The following is a 19,919-nucleotide window of genomic DNA, read 5'->3' as shown; positions in this document are numbered from 1 at the left end:
GGCCTACCTGAGGTGTTCAAATCCTGCTCCTGTGTCTCCAGGAAGTAATGTTTTTTCTAATAGGGTATAAAATGAAGACTCCCGGTTCTAAAAGTTTACATACTTGTTTTCCCCTTTTTTCTTACTATGGTGTACATCGAAGAGAAGATTAGAAGCAGCAGAAGTGGGACAGGTTGGCTGCCAAGAGCAACTCATCAGGAAATATTCCAAAGTGTCTCCTATTAAAATGCCGCAACTTCATTCATTGTTGATCTGATTGTCTATGTGCACTTCTGCAGACACTAAAGGTCTGATTTTGGTGATTCTTCTAGTAACTGAACTTTAAAATGACTTGAAGTATTTATGATTTCCAGAAGAAATAACTCAGTAAAACTTACGTATTATGAAGGGAACACTTAAACCTCTGAGGCTTTGATAATTGCGTATTGTACCAAAACATGTTTGAAAAACTATTTTGTACAAATATTGGGATGAAAAACAGCATGTAATACATAGTTTGATGAAACGTTTGTCTGACTTGGTCTTTTGTTTTAATAGTTCCTATTTGAGTGGGTAATTATTTTAATACTCTAAGGGATTCTTCAAGGCTACTGATTCCCTGCCTCCCCATCATGTTTTTCACTTGCTTCTGTTCAATTGGTTTGATTTTAGGTTTTAAAAAATTATCTGTAAAATAGGCAATGTTTGCTTTTCTTGATTGTCTTTACACCAGTGATTTGCAATGTTTTAAGAAAATGGAGTAATATTTTTCTTAGAGTAGATATTACTCAGTTCCTGCATTTTGATTTTTGTCTTTCATTCATTTAGTATATTGACCATATTCTTGTAAGTATCTTGGGCTATATGTTTTGTAGTAAAAGCAGGTAATATATGCAAGGTAGTAAGAATGGGAATGCCACCCAGTCTGGGGACCTGCAAGAAACAGTTTCCTCTTGCCATCGTTTCTCTCCTTGACTTCAGAGCTGATGAGAAGCTGGGAGAGAAATGTGTAATGCAGTATTTGGAAAGGATTTTAACAATTTTCTAGTTTATATTATATAGTACAATTTTGTTAATAGATATATTACAACAGTATGTATTGTCTTCTTTTGAAAGACAAATACGTGGAATTAAGTCAAAGTTAGCCAAAGTTATGATGTGGTTTTTTTCTATATAGTTTGTGAAATGTAAATATATTTTAATACATTTACTTGAACCATGTTAAATTTTCTATCTTTATACTTAATAGTGTGGAAAGACAATTGGTTTTTAAGACCATTAATTAGCTGTTTGAACTATTTTGTGTATTGTTCATGAATTTTTCCTCAGCACTCAGTATCTTTGACCTTTCCTTAATTTTCTGTGCTCTTCATCATCCTGTCTTTCTTTAGCTCCTCCCCTCATCCCAGGCTTCCCTCTGGAGGCCTGCCTTATCTGCTGCAGTCTGAGTTGTTGCTGTCTACAACAGCTGCAGCAACATCCCACCCCTTAGGACTTCAGTGCTCTTCTCGATTGTGTGGGCTCTTGGCTGGATTATCTTTAAATGAATACGTGAGAATTCATTTTGACTATAATTCTTTTCCTGTTTCTCCTTTAATAGTTATTTTCTTTTGGATAGTGGGTGAGCACACACTCAGGCTCTCTCTCACGCACAAAGTAGCATGGGTGCTAGTACTACAATGAGTTTTGCTCTTTTTAAAGAGTCTTCTCTCATCGTTAAAAAGTAACTCAGGTATTAAAATGCTAATTCAGTGTACGTGTTTTGTTTATCATGATACGGGTATATGCTAACACTGCATTTGGGCAATAAAATAAATGATTTTTAAAAAATATAGGGCCTATGAGTGAATTGTAAGGGATTATATCATTACATTTTGGAACAGCACAGGTTAGTATACAGTAGAAGTGGTCGTAGATTATTAGTAGCTAATTCTCCAGTAGATATGAGTGTTGTGGAATATCACCTGCATTCAGCAGGTCTTGCTTCATTTAATATTAAGGCACCCAGTGTGGGGTAGATGAGGTACTCCTGTTGAGAAACTCTAGACTCTAGTGGCAGAGGTTAGAATACAATTAGCCCAATAATTATAATACAATGCAGAAAAGACCTAAGGGAAAATAGGATGGTAATAAACATCACTAGGTGTAGCACCTTTTTATTTTATTTATTTATTTTTTTTGGTGAGGAAGATTGTCCTTGAGCTAACATCGGTTGCCAATTCTCCTCTTTTTGCTTGAGGAAGTTTAGCCCTGAACCAACATCCGTGCCCATCTTCCTCTGTTTTGTTTGTGGGACGACAGCACAGCATGGCTTGATGAGAGCAGTGTGTAGGTCTGTACCGGGAATCTGAGCCCGTGAAGCCTGGGCCACCACAGGGGAGGGCGCACACTTAACCACTATGCTGCTGTCATGGCTCCTGGGTCACACCTTTTAATAATCAGTTTGAGACTTGCATTACATTTACATGAATTGGGAGGCAGGCAGAAGAAAGGAAAAATACAAGAAAGCAAATGTGAATACAAAATAAGTCTTGGAATCTTATTAAATAAAGAGTGCGTTTTGTCATGATTAGCGTGTTGGAGCATCACAATGCAGTAACCAACCTAGTATCCCGTTACGCATTTGAAAAAGTTACCTGCTCTGTACAGGGCAGTGGCAGTGCTAGGTATACTTGGGTGACTTGACATGTTACACATGAAACCTGTTGTCAAAAATTCAATGTTGTAGGGAGTTTGGAGAAGAGAAAGGAATATGAGATAAACTAATTGGGAAGGATTTGCATAGGACAAGTGAGAATGTTCTTGCTTAGCTGTGGGAGGATTAGAGGACCATTCAGAGCAAAAGGAGAGGAATTGCATATCTTAATAAGTGTGTCCAAGGATTTGGGGAGGTAGAAATGCCTGAGTATCATCTTCAAGATGTTATATCTTGTCTTTGGGAGCAGGGGCTATCAGAGAGGGCCCATTATGAACAAAGACTGGGAGCAGATAAATAGGCACAAAACAAAATGAGACTGGAAAACTAATCAGAGATCTTACTGTATGAGAAGGAACCATTAGGAGCTTTTTGGCAACAGAGTGATGGTAGTCAGATTTCTGTTTCCAGAAGGTTGACTAGATTGTGGGAAGGATGCATTTGTAGTAACTCAGACCTCTGGCAGGGAAACCAGTTAAGATACGGTAGTACGGTTGGAGAGGAAGAGTTGAAATCAAGACATCAGTTATGAAATGGTCAGGACTTGGTGGTTAATTGGATGGGGGGGGTGGTTATTTGCAAAAGAAGGCAAGGGTGACTGTTTTTGAACCAAATGGCAGGTAATTTTGGTGCTATCAACTTTTCAAGAGCAGTTCGAGCTTGAAGGTCCAGATGGAAGGCTTCAGGCCCTTGACAGGTAGAAAGGGTGTTCAGCATAGAAAATCATGATGCTTTGGAAAAGGTCTCTGATGAAGAACTTAGATTGTCGTCACCAAAGTTAGCAGCAATCAATAAATGGAAGTATGAGACGCAAATAGTTAACCAGTGTGAAGTCTGTATAGGTTAGGAGCTGAAATGCCCTCTAAACATGGGGCTATTTAGGTAGACCTTGAAGGGCCTGCTGAAGCAAGTCTCATACTGGAGTACATCCAGGCCTTTGGAGCTCCAGAGAACACCGCAGCTGTGTTCATAGTCACAGAAACAAGCATATTACAGAAATGGACATTGATTGAACATGATTCATTTTTTTCATACTTGGTCAATGGCTAGCATGAGAAAGTATGGAAACCAGAGGTCGACTAACACCTGTTCCCTTATTCCTCAAACTTAAAATTACCTAAATAGGCTCTATATAATAGCCATCATTCAGATCCTTTTTTGAGATCTAGAAATAATCCTTACCACACCATTGTACTTTACAAAGGATTAATGCCTAATAAAAATCAACTAGTCTTCAGATATTATCAATGCATAAAGTAATTCAATATATTTTTGAACTTTTTGAATAACAAGCATCTGGTGCACAGATGTGGAAATACAAAATGGTATGTAGAGAAAGTAAACTACTCTATGCTATCTACCAGTCACGCAGATTCTCTGTCCAAGGGCAACCATTGTTAGTAATTTCTTGTGTATCCTTCCAGAAGTTTCTGTACATTCACAGGCATATTTGTTTACATTCTTAATTTATATGCTAGCACACTGTACACACTTTTACCATTTGCTAATTTCCTTACAATACTCTATTTTGGAGATTGTTCCAGGTAAATTGTGTGTGTGTATATATATACCCTAGGGTATGTCTTTGGACATGTTATGGAGCATGTGTGTGAATATCTCTATAGGATAAAATTTCTACCAGTTGAATTGCTTGGTCACTGGGTATGTATATTTTTAAAGTTTTTTTACTTGCTGCCTGTCCTAATTATGGACAATGAAAATTTAACTTTATTGCCTGCAGTCCCCAACCAAATAAAGTCAATAAAGATGAGATGTTGAGGGGCCAGCCCCGTAGCACAGCGGTTAAGTTGACACGTTCTGCTTCCGTGGCCCAGGGTTCACCGGTTTGGATCCCGGGTGCGGACGTGGCACCGCTTGTCAAGCCATGCTGTGGTAGGCATCCCACATAAAAAGTAGAGGAAGATGAGCACGGATGTTAGCTCAGGACCAGTCTTCCTCAGCAAAAAGAGGATGATTGGCAGCAGTTAGCTCAGGGCTAATCTTTCTCAAACAAAAAAGATCAGATGTTGATAAAAACTGATGAGAATGTTGCAGGTAATAGTCAAAGTTTAGGAATAGAAATCTTATCTTTGATTTTGGGAGAGCTTTGAAGTCTAAAGTTGGCTAATGATAATTCCAGGAATTAAAGTCTTGTGCTTTAAATATTAGATTACAGTAAATAGATCCTGATTTCAAGAAATAAATTGTATTAATGTCTTAGAGTTATCAATATGTTACAGTATTTAAATGACTTGAACATTAACAATTTGCTTTATGGGAGATGTTACATTGAGTATAAAAATGGCTTAGTTTTTCCTTCATAAGAAAGAGAAACAGGGCATAAAATTCAAACTTGGAAGTCTTCTATTTAAAAAATTCTGCAGGGGCCAGCCTGGTGGCGCAGTGATTAAGTTTGTGTGTTCCACTTTGGTGGCCTGGAGTTTGCTGGTTTTCATCCTGGGTGTGGACCACTCTGGCAGGTGTCCCACATATAAAATAGAGGAAGATGGGCATGGATGTTAGCTCAGGGCCAATCTTCCTCAGCAAAAACTAGGAGGATTGGCAGATGTTAGCACAGGGCTAATCTTCCTCAAAAAGAAAAGAAAAATTCTACGGTTCTTTATTGCTGAGATTGGGCATTATTAAACATTGCTGTGCCCAGATAGCTAACTTGAATTTCATGTCTTAAATATCAAGAATAGGAAGAACCATAAAGTCTTTCTTCTAGAAGAATTCCTGTCTTTGGTGTTCAAATTATAATTTCACTTTGAATTTCAAATCTTGCATTATTTGGAAATACTGGAGGGGGAAATATACTTCCTTTACAAACCAAAAAGGATGGAGGCTATGAGCTGTATAGATTACCTTTATTTAGAATTAATAAAATATTAAAAACACTTGTGTATATTCCCAAAGGATTATGGTTTGTTGTTCAGTGAATTATTTAAATTTGATGACATCATGGCAAAATGATTTTTTTTTTTGGGGAAGATTAGCCCTGAGCTAACTTTCACCACCAATCCTCCTTTTGCTGAGGAAGACTGGCCCTGAGCTAACATCGTGTTCATCCTCCTCTGTGTCAGATGCCTGCCACAGCATGGCTTGATGAGTGATGTGTAGGTCCGCGCCCAGGATCTCAACTGGTGAATCCCTGGCTGCTGAAGTGGAGTGTGCGAACGTGACTGCTATGCTACCAGGCTGGCCCCACAAGATGATTTTTTTAATTAAAAAATTTATGTCTCTTAACATAGTAACTTTAATATACATTGTCTACCCAAGGAATTGGGTGACTGCAGTTTGCTATTTGAAAAAATGGACCTCTCCTTGATCAGGGGTCATTTATTCCGTGTTATACTTCAGTATTCATCGTAGTTGTGAAGTATTAATCTCTCCGAAGTGTGACCAGAGAATAAACATTGTTTTGTTTCATGAGCTATTGTAGTTATTAGACTTATTAAGAAATATTTATTGAGCACATACTGTGGCAGTTCTAGGGACTGTCCAGGCACTGGGGATACAGCCAGGAGCATATATGACTGGGCTGCAGACAGACATGTCTGTCTTAGCGAGGATGGTCAGGGGAGGCTTCTCTGAGGAGACGTTTTGGGTGATACCTGAATGATCAAAAGGAGGGGACTGGCAAAATTGGAGGTGTCGAAGGTGACCTCAGCCCAAGCTGAGGTGGTTATCATTTAAAGGAAGCGAGAGGAAAGTGTCGTGGCTGGAATTGAGGGAATGAGGCAAGGGTGTGTATCAACCCCTGTTTTCATTTTTTCTAATTTACCCCTCTGCCAATGAAATTTTAACACCACAGATAGCTGTTTTGTACTCAGTCTAGCTCTTAAATGAGCTTTATATGTAAAAAGAGCTAAGCTTTTTGCCCTCCGCTATTTCCATCTCCAGCTGATTTTTTTCCCCCTTGCGAGGAGTACTGCCTCGTTGAGAGTGCAAGATGCAGAACTGCGTATGCCATGGTAGATAGTTGAGACTGTTTTCTCGATGAAATGTGACATGGTTGGAAAGGCTTGGGCAGCCTGGTAGTGATGTGATCTAGTTTATGTTTTAAAAAAGAATTTTAGGTACTCATGGAGCCTTGACTGAAGGAGAGCCAGAATAAAAGCAGGCCACCAATTAGACCAATAAAGAGAGGTGAGAAGTAATGGTGGCTTGGTCTGCAATGATTTTTGATAGCATAGATAGGTACGAAACAGGAGAGGGAGAGAAAGAAGTGAGAGAGAATAAACAGATAAACCATTAATGGTCATAAATAGAGTATGTTGGTGTATAACATTGATGAAAGCTCGGGGGGAAAAATGCCCTCAAACACAAAATGAGGTTGCCTATGAAACCCACTGAATTGCAGGAAGGAAATAGCTCTTGGGAAGTTAGAAACTCGATTCTGATTTTTAACGTTGATATAATTTTAAGTTTCCCACTTTTCAGTCATATGGGGATAAGATAATCAGACACATTGAAAAAACAATTTGGAATGGTCAAAACTCCTGACTTATTTCCACTTTCTGTTTTGTCTGAGTAGTGACATGCCCTCATAGTTTGTGCCTTCCATTCCAGACTTTTTATTGGGGAATCTGTTTAAAAGCCTGCCTACTCTTTCTTGTAGTACTATAGTAATAGTTGATTACACGTTAGTGTGTGAACATTTTCAGTAAAATTCTAATTGTTCCTGTTAGAATTGAATGATTCTTATCTAATACACAATTTTTGGACCCTCTGAGATATGCTATTGTGAATTACCTAAGGGACAGGAACTCTGGTACAGGTGCTTACTACATTTTTGTTGAATCAGTGAACAGGTAGTTTTTCTAAAGTCACACTGAAGTTACTAGAATCAAAATGAGATTTCTTACAGTTACTGTATGAGATACCATACAGTTTTGTCTCAAAGTTGTGTGTAGTCGATGGAAAATTACTGGGAATGTTTTATAAGCCCTGCATGGTGACTGAAAATGGCAGATTACATTTATGATCTAAAAAAGAAACTGCATGTAGTCCTTCTAAGGTTCACACACCGTTTAGGAGATCCTGTTACGCCTTGCCAAGGGGCTACGTGAAGTCCTCTTGGGCTCCAATGAGGCACAGCACAGGCATCCAGAACTTTTGCTGTTGGGAGTATGTTGTATTTACAAATGTTGCAGAGGCGCAAAAAGTTTGACAAGTTAGATTTTTGACTGTTCTATGGATTTTTGAATGTCTTTTTGTTTTCTGTTAATCTGGTTTGTACAGACTGAATTTCTCAAACCCAGTGGTAATAAACAGGAAATTTTGTGCATTTTTAAAATGTGACATTCTTTGCTAACCGCCCTTTTGATTTTTAGACTTCCATTCCCTGTTTCTAAGGGAAATTGGCAACTTGTGTTTACGACAAAGCATTAAGGGGCCAGCCCCATGGCCGAGTGGTTAAGTCCACGCGCTCCCCTTCGGCGCCCCAGGATTTCACTGGTTTGAATCCTGGGTGTGGACATGGCACTGCTCATCAGCCCATGCTGAGACGGCATCCCGCATGCCACAACTAGAAGGACCCACAGCTAAAAATACACAACTATCTACCAGGGGGCTTTGGGGAGAAAAAGGAAAAATAAAATCTTTAAAAAAAAAAAAAAAGACAAAGCATTAAAACATTTAACTTCCTTAATGTATTTTCATGTAGATACCGTTTTTGGAATACACTTCTAATTCAGACATAGTGTACCCCAGTGAGGAGGACTTGCTGTAGATGGAGCACTGGGTAAAAGAGGATCCTGACTGATGCTGGTCATAACACTGCAGATTACACTTGTTTGATGTTTGAGTGATTTCTTCCCAGTACAGCATTGTGATAGTATTTACTGCACATGAATATATAATGGATTCTGCAAGACATGTCTTTCCTAGTAAGTTGATTTACATGGTATTTTCAAAGTAAGTAACAGTAGATGTTATTTTTAAGTGTTTTTAAGTATATGGTGAAAAATAAACTGTTGAATGTCATTTGGTAATTTGTTTCCAGTGCCTTTTCATTATATGTGAAAATGGTTGATACATTAAATAACTGGAATTCTTTGATGTGGCAATAATTTACTTGAGATATTGAACTTTTAAAGAAAATAATGGAGGCTCTACAGGTAAGTTTCTAGTAGTCATGTTATCTTGAACTAAAAATGCACTTTATTGTTACTCTAGGTGAAGTTGTTATTGAAAACTTAACCCTGATCGTGTAATGATCAAGGATAGGTTTTGTTTGACTTTTGAGGGGGAGGGACACTTAAGAAATTGTAGGTAGTCACAAGAAGCTAATGCCGGCCTTTAAAAAAATAAAGAATGTTGAAATGCCTTTGTGTGAACCTGGGGACAGAGTTAAGATTGGAAAGTGGCGTCTCACTCCCAAGCCGTCTCTTACCTCATCGTGATTGCCTTGCAAATATAGCAAATGCATATAGGTCTGGCCCTTGAAACTGAGTCAATTTCAACTTTTCTGAGAAGTCATTAATTATGTTGGATAAAATTACTTTGTACTTCGTTAAATTTCATGAGTCTTTGCTGAATTTTACATTTCTTTTAATAACTACGGTAATTATGACCTTTGGAGAAAAAGATGGCTTATATATCAGTAAATTATTTTCCTGAAAAATCTAGTTGTCCTCAATAAAACTGAAAAAAAAGTGCCTTGTGGCTAAAAAAAAACAGTTGCATTTTTTCAATATTGTCTAGATTTCAGTGTTATTTAATATTTATAAATGATAAATGATTCTTACCTGAACATGACCTTATTTTACATACTTATTTTTGAGTTGCTGCATTAATTTTGTTTTCTGATTCTTTAATTTAAAAACACTTTAAATCCTGCTTTTTAAAATTTTGGACTAGCCTGTCACTTACTGAAAATTTGTGAGTTTTGTTTGGTTTGACATCCTCAGTTTTCATAAACTTCAGATCTTATAAGCTGCCTTCCAGTCAGTCTGTCCTACATCAGAGGCAACCACTGTTGTATTTTGATCATCATAGATTAGTTTTGCCTATTTTTGAACTTCATGTGAATGGAATCTTACAGTGTGTACTTTTTCCTCTGGCTTCTTTCGCTTCTCACGTAGTGTTTTTGAGATTCCTCTGTGTTGTTATTGCTATAGTTGCTATCAACTATATCCGTGGTTGGTTCTGTATGGCTGCATAGTATGCTATTGAACAAGTATGCCACATTTTGTTTGTCCAGCCTCCTATTGATCTACTCTTGGAGTAGTTTCAGCTTTGGGGCTATTATGAATAAAACTGCTGTGAACGTTCTTGTGGAAGTTATTTACACATTTCCTTTGGGAAAATATTTGGGAGTTGAATTGCTGAGTAGAGGGTATATGTATTTCTCTTAGAAACTGCCGAACAGTTTGCCACAGTGTCCTTGATACTCCCATGAGCAGTGTATATGATTACTCTTGGTCTGCATCCTTGTCATCACTCGCTATTGTCAGTCCTGTTAGTTTTAGCCATTATAGTGAGTGTGTATAGGTATATCATTGTGGTTTAATTTACATTTCCCTAGTAACTTCCAATGTTGAGCGCCTTTTTGTTTTTTTTGAAAGATTGGCTCCTGAGCTGACAATTGTTGCCAATCTTCCTTTTTTTTTTTTTTACTCCCCCCCCCCCAAACTCCCCCAGTACATAGTTGCATATTTTTTTTTAGTCTTTCTAGTTGTGGCATGTGGGATGCCGCCTCAACGTGGCCTGATGAGCGGTGCCATGTCCACCCCCAGGATCCAAACTGGCGAAACCCTGGGCCGCTGACGTGGAGCACACCAACTTAACCACTCCACCACGGGGCCAGCCCCTGAGCATCTTTTCATATACTTTTGGACATTCAGATTTGTGTCTGTGTGTGAAGTACTTTTGCCTTTCCCTTACTCACCATACTCCATTGCTATTTATAACTAGGTTGTGTGGTTTCGTTGCTATCTGATGTAAAACTCATTGATCCATCCATAAACTATGATGTAAAAAAAGCATGGATAGCTTTATTAGAATTCTGAAAAGCCAGATGATGATGGGCATCCAGAATTGATTGTTTATATTATGGAGTTTTGCTTTTTGCAAAATATTTCTCCTACAAGATGCAAGTTATTTACCATAATTGAAGTTTGTCATGAAAGTAAAAGGTCAAATTCAGTTGTGAACACTTCTGTATAATGTTTCTCTGATGGTAACGTGTGATAACATGGAAATTCCCTCTCCTCCACCCCCCATTCCTGCAAACTGAAGAACGTGGTTCTAAGAAGGAGAATTCCTGCTGTTGAGCATGCTAATGAATGTGATTTCCTTATGTTCAGTACCACAAGAGGCTGCTTAAGAGGAAATCATGACCTTTTAGTTTGGTTTCTGGCAAGATGTTTTTCAACATGAGCCATTATTAAAATCCTATTTCTCATATGTTGTAATTTGAACAACTTTGTAGAGTGCTATTTGTCCTCCATGCTTGTTGGATTACACGCTATTCATATTTTATACACTCCTTTCTTAGAATGTGCTTTTAATTTTTTATGTATAATTTATATATATAAATTTTTTAATATTTTTAAATTTTTTAAATATATAATTTTTAAATTTATAATTTATATATTACATAATACAAACTATAGGTAATATATGAATACTAGTAGCCTCGTGTACTCGGTGGAAAAGGATGTCTTCTCACTCAAAGGTGGGAGAACGGGGAATGTTAGTACATTGGTATAGTTGACTGTTAAGAATGGGCCTTCTGTATCTTTAATGTTTTATTCTTTAAGAAAAGTCATCAGGAAAGTATATGTGGAGTGGTATTGGCTATTTACATTTGCGATTATATGAAAAATCTTAATGTGTGGTTAGAAGAGCTGTCTTTCACTCTTAATTTCAAATGTTTTGGCATGGGAGGGTAAAATCAAACATTAACTTACACACAGTTCTTACCCACTTTCATCCTAAAACTAATTAAAAACATGCCACTTTTGTCCAAGGTGGTGTCATATTGTCTTGTAGTTATAAGGGAGACCTTTTGTTTTAACTCAATTATTGGTTGATTTTTTTTTCATGTTTGATAGTACCCCTTTGATGGAGACAGCTATGCTTCAGGACCAGAAAGTACTGAAGTCCTTCTGTTTTTGTGTATCCATGTACCAGGACTTCACAGAGTTTGAAATCCAGATTATGACTGTCATTGAACAGAGGTTGCTGTGCAGTAGCTCATCAGAATTGTTTGATAATGTTGATTATTTCTTGTGTCCAATAAACCTAGTCACTTATTTTAAACAGAACTTTAGTGGTGGTTTTTGAATATTGACTTCAGGTATTAAGATGAGCCACCCTTTAGAACTCGGCTAAATTCTGCAGAGATAACCTTTCTAGGTTTCAGTTTGGTTAATGCTTTGTAAATTGCAGGTTGACATTCTTGAAAGGTTGAGTAGACTTGTTTAAAAATTTTAGCAGTCCTAGTATTATTGTGTTGTTAAAAATTAGGTAACCAGTTGTCCAGTTTGGTTTATGGTTCCTTTTTTTTGTCAGCCTTAACTTTACCCAAGGCAATATATATAGAAGTAACAAATTTGTAAAACCAAGTTAAGAATGCTGATAACTTTGGGAGCAGATACCTAACAAGTATCACATGCAGACAGAATGCAGGTTACAGGTGGGAATATATAAAATAGAATCTTTTGTTAATTTATGGTATGACTTATTTGAAAAAATATTTCAGGTTTTATAACAGGGACCATGGGTCCTGTTGGATCATTGAGATGTATTAGAGGAATCTATGAATTCCCTTAAATTACATGCAGAATTTTATATACATGTTTTTGCATTCAAAGTTTTGGAGGGGAGGTTCATACTTCAATTTTCAAGTGAATTTTTGACTCAAATGGGTTTTGAAAGCAATACTAATGTAGGGTATTTATTTCCAGTATTTTGGGGTCATGTGTACCCCTAAGAGCTTAAAAAATTGAGCACAAATCTGTGTATTTTAAAATTATAATTGTGTACTACTGTACTAATATTTCAGGTACTCTATAAAACACACATTTTATAAGGATGACAGCAATAAGCATAAACCTTTACCCCAATGAAAAATCTGGGGTGTGCATGCACTCTCTTTGGAGAATATTGGCCCAAGGTATTAGTAAGGTAGGTAAAAGCCTTTTCTGCTTTGGCACAGCAGACATTTGTGCACTCTGCCTGGGTACAAAGAGAATAACATTTTGTAGATAACAGTAGGAATCAGGGTTTTGGATTCCAAGGTTTTGAGCTGTGGTGTGCTGAGGGACCAACAGCCCAGACAGGAGCGTCTACTTATGGCAATAAAAAAGGATTTAGCAAAATAGACTTCAATATTTTAAGATCATTAGTAGACTTGACGATTTAGTGTTTAGGATTTAATAGTGTTTAATGCCAAAACATAAAATTGAGCTGAATTTTAAGTTGATCTGATTTGAGGAAATGAATTAAAAGGAAAATCCTTACTGAATGGAAGTAATCAAACGAGGTAAAGACTTTAAATGGCACCTTACTGGAAACTGTACTGTTAGGAACTTTAAGAAATGAGTTAGCACTTTTTTTTGTTGATTATTGTAGCTGGTTTTAAAAAGGCTAAATCTGATTTTATTGTATTTCTAGGAGGATAAAAGAAAACATGGATGAAGCTCCCTGAAATTTGGCTTCCAGTTTAGAGACTAGCACGTGCTGGAGTCCTGTTTCCTTTCAGGTCAGTCAGCGTCTGTCATACAGCTGGTTCCTTGCTCCTTCATTTCCTCCGTCATTCTTCCCGAAGCTGACGTGATTGACTTAACACATGTCTGTAAGTGTCCCTGTGTTTTGAGTTAGTGGAGCATCAGTGAGTGGCTTCCGCGGCAGTTAAAGCCTCTGCTTGGGGCCCAGTGGCACTACCCTTCCTCTGAGCAGGGCTGGAGGCTACAGTTTGCTTACTCCAACTTGCCCTCATCTTTCCTCACTGGTAATAATATGTATCCTGGTTGATTTGTCTTTAGGTAAAACTGGACTGAGCAGAAATGACATAGTAAACAGGTCTTATTTACTAGGGAAAAAAAAATTTCCTCTTGGTTTTTAGTGATCCCATGCCTAAAATTTTAGTCTCATGTTCTTTAGAAAGTGTATAATCTTAAAAATGGTTTAATATAAAATCAGAGCCACGCTAGGAGTACTAGCTCTATTGCTCCCTTCCTGTTTTCCACCGTATTGTAGAGGGTAATAATTTTTCTATTATTTTGTCAGGTTAAACATAAAATTTCATAGAAACTTTTACATTATGTGATCTTTAGGAGAGAATTATCATCATCCTAATAGATTCAGAAAGTATTGTTTGACATCTGTGTCTTCCCTAACCACCTGACCTGTTGATGATAAACATTCTGTTCTGGCTGCTGCCAGTGTGGTCCGGGGGCCAGATGCAGCAGCATTGCCTGAGAGCTCTTGGCAGAGCAGAATGTCAGGACACACAGCTGCCAAGTGAATCAGACTGCCCACTGGAGCAGGATCGCCAGGCGGCTTGGGTGCACGGTGTGTGAGAAGCGCTGATGGGATACCGTACTGTTGAGAAGTTTTACTTTTTTAAAGTATCTGACACCTCACGCAGCACAAAAATGTGACAGTTCTGTTTTGCATCCTATTATCCAGCTCTAGAAAACGAACATTGGGTAGCAGTTCTCCAGGCAGCTTAGACCAGCGTCGTTATCACTTGGGAACCTTTTAAGAATGCACAGTCTCAGGTCCCCTCTTCGTCTACTTAATAGAAACTCTGCGAGTGGAATCCAGCAGTATGTCTCATTATTTACAGTCCTCCAGGTAATTCTGCTTTCTACTAGAGAACCTCTGACCTAGGGAATTACTAATTAAAAAATCAGAATTGCCGTTTGAAATATGTTTACAGAGAATTACTTTATTGCCGACATTGTGTTGGTATTAAATTTCCAGATTGCTTTATAAGTACATCCCTCACTTAAATAAAATTTGAAGAAATCTCAGAATCTACACGTCAGGGGAAAAAATCTGATCTACACAGCCTAACTGTGCCACAGATCAAGTCTGGAATTATGTGGTCATCAAAGAGAGATCTTATCTTGTCAAGTGTATTTCTCATCGAATCTTTAGGATTTTAAAAAAAATTGAGGTCGTAATAGTTTACAACATTGTGAAATTTCAGTTGTATATTATTTGTCCATCACATGTGGTCCCCTTCACTCCAGGTCCTCCCCTGATCCCCCTTTCCTTGGTAACCACTGAAGTGTTCTTTGTCCGTGTTTGCTTATCGTCTACACAAGTGAAATCATGTGGTGTTTGTCTTTCTGTCTGGCTTATTTCGCTCAACATCATACCCTCAGGGTCCATCCATGATATTGCAAATGGGATGAATTTGTCTTTTTTATGGCTGAGTAGTATTCCATTGTGTATATATATCTGTATATATACACATACACCACATCTTCTTTATCCAGTTGTCAGTTGATGGGCACTTGGATTGCTTCCATGTCTTGGTTATTGTGAATAGCGCTGCGATGAACATAGCAGTGCATAAGTCTCTATTGTTGATTTGAAGTTCTTTGGATAAATACTCAGTAGTATGGTGTTTCTATTTTTAGTTTTTTGAGGAATCTCCATACTGTTGTGTATGTTGGGTCAGCTTTTAGCTCAGGTGGTTACTTTGCAGTCTTGGAAATTCCTCTGGATCTTTAGGATTTTGAAGTTAATTTTGGTTAAAATGAGTACTGTTTATTTAAAATAACTGCTTTTCATTACAGATTTTATTTTCTAGTCAGTGAAAAGAAACTGGTTCATTTCAGGAAGACATTAATTTTACAAAAGATTAATAAAATGCCAAATATGCATTTAATACTAGTAGAAGGAAGTGACATGATGGTTTCTTACTTCAAAAGTAAGCATTCAGTGGTTATCCTTTGAAACAGTGGGGGTCTCACACTTTCAAGGCACAACAGAATCCCCTGGAGGGCTTCTTAGAACAGACTGCTAGGCTCCAGCAGGTTTGTGATTTAGAAGCCCTGAGAATTTCCATTTTAACATAAAGGTGGTGCTGCTCTGGTCTGGGGACATTTTCAGAACCACTGCTTTTTTAGTATTAATACTTTTAACTATTCAGTTACTTGATTAATCTCCATAGCAGCTCACAACAAAATACCAGTTACAGAAGCAACTGGATTATTGGAAATTTTATGGGTCAAATATACTAATTCAGTTCTTGAGTATTTTTTAGGTCTGCTGCTCAGTGACTCTAGCCCAGCAAATTTTTTTCTTTATAACTGAAACCTCTTTGTTCTTCCTTTAGAAAATATGCTATGGATGTTCATTCCTGTTTACTAACAAAGAATTTGTCTTTTTTTCAGGTTATTTTGTGAGAGAAATGCTTTAATGACACAGGAAAAACAAGCCAGAAAACAAATCTTACTTCGTTTGTGAATTTATTGCTCCATAGGAACAATTTATGGATGTACTAGCAATCATAACACTTGACATTTGAAAAAAGATACTTCATGAACAAATTTTCTGTGGTTAAAATATCTGGAATAGTGCAAACTTCCCATTTTCATTCAAGTCTTTTTTTTAAAAAAGATGTCTGTCTCCTCACTTGGTGTGGTCTTCCTGGTTAATGTTGGGAGGTATTACGGTGGTAGCCAACAACCCGCCCCCAGCCCCTTTAACTCCCCATAAATGGGAACCACTAGAAGAATTTTTCCCACCTCATTCAGCCTCCAGTTTTGGGTCAGTCACCAGTATCAGGAACTACTCATAAGAAATTTGGCACTGTTGTGAGAAAAGACATGTTTTACTAAAGTATGTATCTTGACCCAAGGAAGGCAAATAATGGGGGATACAGGGAAGGCAGAGATAATGTGTTGTAGAGAAATGGAAAATCACTTTCTTCCAAATACTAGATTTAGATTCCAACTGGGGTTCCTCTGGGAGCTCAGGATGATGGACAATGACTATTTCTCTGATTCTGTTTTAATTTGGTCCTGACTGAATTGTGAACTCTACTTGTCATTACAATTTTCCAGCTTGCTTACTAGTAAGACTTTCCTTTACTTCAGGCCTAGAAATCCCAGATTTGGTCTAAAAGGAGCATTATCTGCAGTCAGCCCAGGATGGAGGAAAGAAGTGTGGATTCCATCACTGGTCCTCTGAACTTCCCTAGCAAAGATTTGGGACCAGTAAAGTTTTAAAAATTTAAAATAATTCTAGGGGTTTATATAGTATTATGCTATGAAACATTAATTGTATGAACTATTAAACTTTTTAAAATGATTTCATAAAGCACTTCTGATATTCTGGTGTATGTGACCTCTTTTTCCCTGGTCTTCGGTAATCATACTCCTTGCACTTTTCGATTTCTTCATTTTTTTTTTTTTTAAAGATTTTATATTTTCCTTTTTCTCCCCAAAGCCCCCCGGTTCATAGTTGTGTATTCTTCGTTGTGGGTTCTTCTAGTTGTGGCATGTGGGACGCTGCCTCAGCGTGGTCTGATGAGCAGTGCCATGTCGGCGCCCAGGATTCGAACTAACGAAACACTGGGCTGCCTGCAGCGGAGCGCGCGAACTTAACCACTCGGCCACGGGGCCAGCCCCTCGATTTCTCCATTTTTATTCAAAGACAAAACAGACTTTCATAGTAAATGGTTTATCAGGCCCTTCACTGTTAACATTCTGGGTTGCTAAACCATGTTAGCCCTAGTAAATTCTCATTAAAGTTTGAAAGCTACTAGTATAACGCTGAGTAGAATTCTAAAAGCACTACCTCAGCTTCAAATTGCAACTTGCTGACATTTGACTCAATAAATTCTACAAATTTAAGAACTAAGATGGGCATGACTTGGAAGATAGTGTACGAAATTGAATAGTTTCATATTCCTGGACTAAAACCCAAACTCCCCATCTAACTCTAGTTGTTTAACATTTATTGAGTGGCATTGGGTACTAGGCACTTCTCTTTGGTACAGATGTTGCACATAAAAGAAGGTGTAATGAATGTGCTTTCCACTGTAGCCGTACTCAAGAGTAGACCAGATCTGAACAGCATAGCTAGCAATTTGAGTAACACTGTCCGTATCTCAGTGCACGCCAGAAAGGAGTAAGGGCTGAGAAGTCATGCATTTTTTTAATGATAAAACTGAAGCACAGAGATGTGTACTAATTGGTTTTCAATGAGTCTGGCCAAAGAGTGATGTATCCCATTTATGATTATTTCTGTGTAGTCATGAGATCGCGCATGGCTTAGATAATAAAGCTCAGTTATAGATTCTGTAACTATGAAGGAGGTTGCTTTGGTTTCGACCTGTAATACTAAGCATATCTGTTAACCTTTTGGTAAGGTGCTGCTTGAGAACTGCTTTGTTTTCCAGAGAAATCACTGCTTACACTTTGTACATATTTTATTTAAATATCAAAGCAGCCACATCGCCTGCAGCATTAGCTGCCTCATCAGAGAGCCAGCAAGAAAGCTCTCTCACCTGGGACTCTTAACAGATTCCTCTTCATCTTTAAGGAACCAGATCTTTGAGCATTTACCCACTCAAGGACAAGTGTGCTTTTCATCTAACTATAGAGAAGATATAGTTTAGAGCAGAACAACTGTTCAAATGTGTGGCTCTGTTATAGTTGTAGTAGACACAATTGTTTACAGACTTTAGTAGTGTATCAGGTACGAAACTGGTGGAAGCAAACACAACTCAAAGGTAGTGTTACCCCAAATTATCTACAACTTTCTGTTCTCTCCCTGACCCTGGGTCAGTCCCCCGTAAGCAACAGCTTCACCTGTGAAAAGATTTCATCCTTGCTGACCTTTCATAGCTTTCACGTTCTCAGTCTAAATAAATCCCTAAAGGAACTGTCTTCAGATTTCCTACTTGGTCTCTCTCCTAGAGAGCCTTGCCTCCTGGGTCCAGAGTGTTCTCATAAAGCTGTTATTGCCTTAGGCACGATTTTGAGATAAATGATCTCTCAACCAGTTTCTCTTAGTATCATGGTCCCTCAATGTTCCTGATGTGTGCACTTTGCTAGCAAACATCTTTTTTTTAGAAAGCTATGAAATCAGATACAGTACTAGTACACGAGTCAATATAGTTGAAAAAGTCCAATCTCAGGTGTCATTTAGCTAAAAAACTACACACTGAGTATCCATCTTGTTTTGAAGCCCTGAGACTTGACATGCAAAGAAAACAGACTAACATTGTGGTGTTTTGAGAAAACTGAGAAAAGGCCGTTTTAGTATGCAAAGTAAAAATGGCTCTCTGAAACAGCTATACAGATTGGGGGATCTGTGACACTGAGAATTTTTCATTAAAATTGTAACAACAATTCTAAAACTAATCAGGAACTAAACACTTCTATATATTTCCATAATGCAGAATGAGCTTATTAGTTTGCCAAATATTTCTTAAAAGAATGTGAGTGAGACCTGTGGGAAGTCTACAGAAGCAATGCCTCTTCCCATGAGGCACAGTGTGGCGAGGCCCAGGCAGCCGTCCCAGGGTGCAGAACTGGGGCGCAGGTTCCAGCTTTTCAAAATTACTTGTTGGATTCCCAGAACAAGGGTAAAAGATCACATCCACTAGCTCCCTTTTATGCCTCATAATCTTCTGGTTTACATTTTTTGCTGTATCTTAGACTTATCATTTTGTTATAATATGTTCAAAGAATAGAGGATAACTGCAAACATACAAAGTTGTCCCCTCCAACTTGGGATCTGTGTCAGCTGCACGTCAGATCAGATCGCCCTCTAACCTGCCGGCCATGGTAGATAGATAGTCAGACTGCAAGGGTGACAAATTCACACTTTATTTAGTGCTTAGGTAACTTGAATGTAACATACATATTATTCTTTTTTTCACACAGAAATTCACCAGGGCTCATAGAAAATTTCAAGTTAAAAAAAAGTCTTTTAATTTTCTTAAATAATCCTCATATGTACCGTTCCACATTGTGGAAAAAACTGGAATATGCAGCTTGGATGCAACATGAGTATTGCAGCACACTGGCGCAGATATCGATGTGTATATTTTATAGTATACCAGAATCACTGCCCATCTTAGAAGACTCGAAGGTTTACAGATGGGACTAAACCTGGACACGTTATAGCTGCGCCAGGATCCCACACCGTGAGTCACTGCAGCTGCACTCTGTACGCACCTATGAGCAACTTCACCTGTTGAGAGAGAACGCATCTACATTAGGACAGCCACACACACGGCCAAGACTTGTTTCTCTTGGCA

The 19,919-nt window shown here is 38.0% G+C and overlaps 2 protein-coding genes across 20 annotated transcripts in view; one reads left to right on the top strand and one right to left on the bottom strand.

Annotated features, from left to right (window-relative positions):
* PSPC1 (paraspeckle component 1) overlaps positions 1 to 19,919 on the top strand; it is a 103,654-nt gene that overhangs the window by 77,458 nt on the left and 6,277 nt on the right. For 2 of the 18 annotated variants that reach the window (XR_011506812.1, XR_011506796.1), the window contains 3 exons: positions 13,301 to 13,388; positions 14,318 to 14,485; positions 16,039 to 16,966. The gene's annotated coding sequence lies outside the window, so the exon portion shown is untranslated. Of the gene's footprint in view, positions 1 to 142; positions 288 to 8,342; positions 8,566 to 8,681; positions 8,797 to 12,689; positions 12,812 to 13,300; positions 13,389 to 14,317; positions 14,486 to 16,038; positions 16,967 to 19,919 lie in introns of those variants that run through there. The other 16 variants (XR_011506814.1, XR_011506798.1, XR_011506811.1 and 13 more) reach the window with 13 other exon arrangements.
* The window catches only part of MPHOSPH8 (M-phase phosphoprotein 8), a 60,943-nt gene continuing 60,493 nt past the window's right edge, over positions 19,470 to 19,919 (bottom strand). For both annotated transcript variants that reach the window (XM_014839324.3, XM_070520322.1), the window contains exon 14: positions 19,470 to 19,852. In XM_014839324.3, the coding sequence (XP_014694810.3) occupies positions 19,811 to 19,852 (42 nt within the window). In that variant the 3' untranslated portion in view covers positions 19,470 to 19,810. The remainder of the gene's footprint in view (positions 19,853 to 19,919) is intronic.

The sequence above is a fragment of the Equus asinus genome, chromosome 11 (assembly GCF_041296235.1).
Source record: "Equus asinus isolate D_3611 breed Donkey chromosome 11, EquAss-T2T_v2, whole genome shotgun sequence".
Taxonomy (NCBI): Eukaryota; Metazoa; Chordata; class Mammalia; order Perissodactyla; family Equidae; genus Equus; species Equus asinus.
Note: the sequence above shows the minus strand (reverse complement) of the source record. Positions and strands in the feature narration are given on the sequence as shown.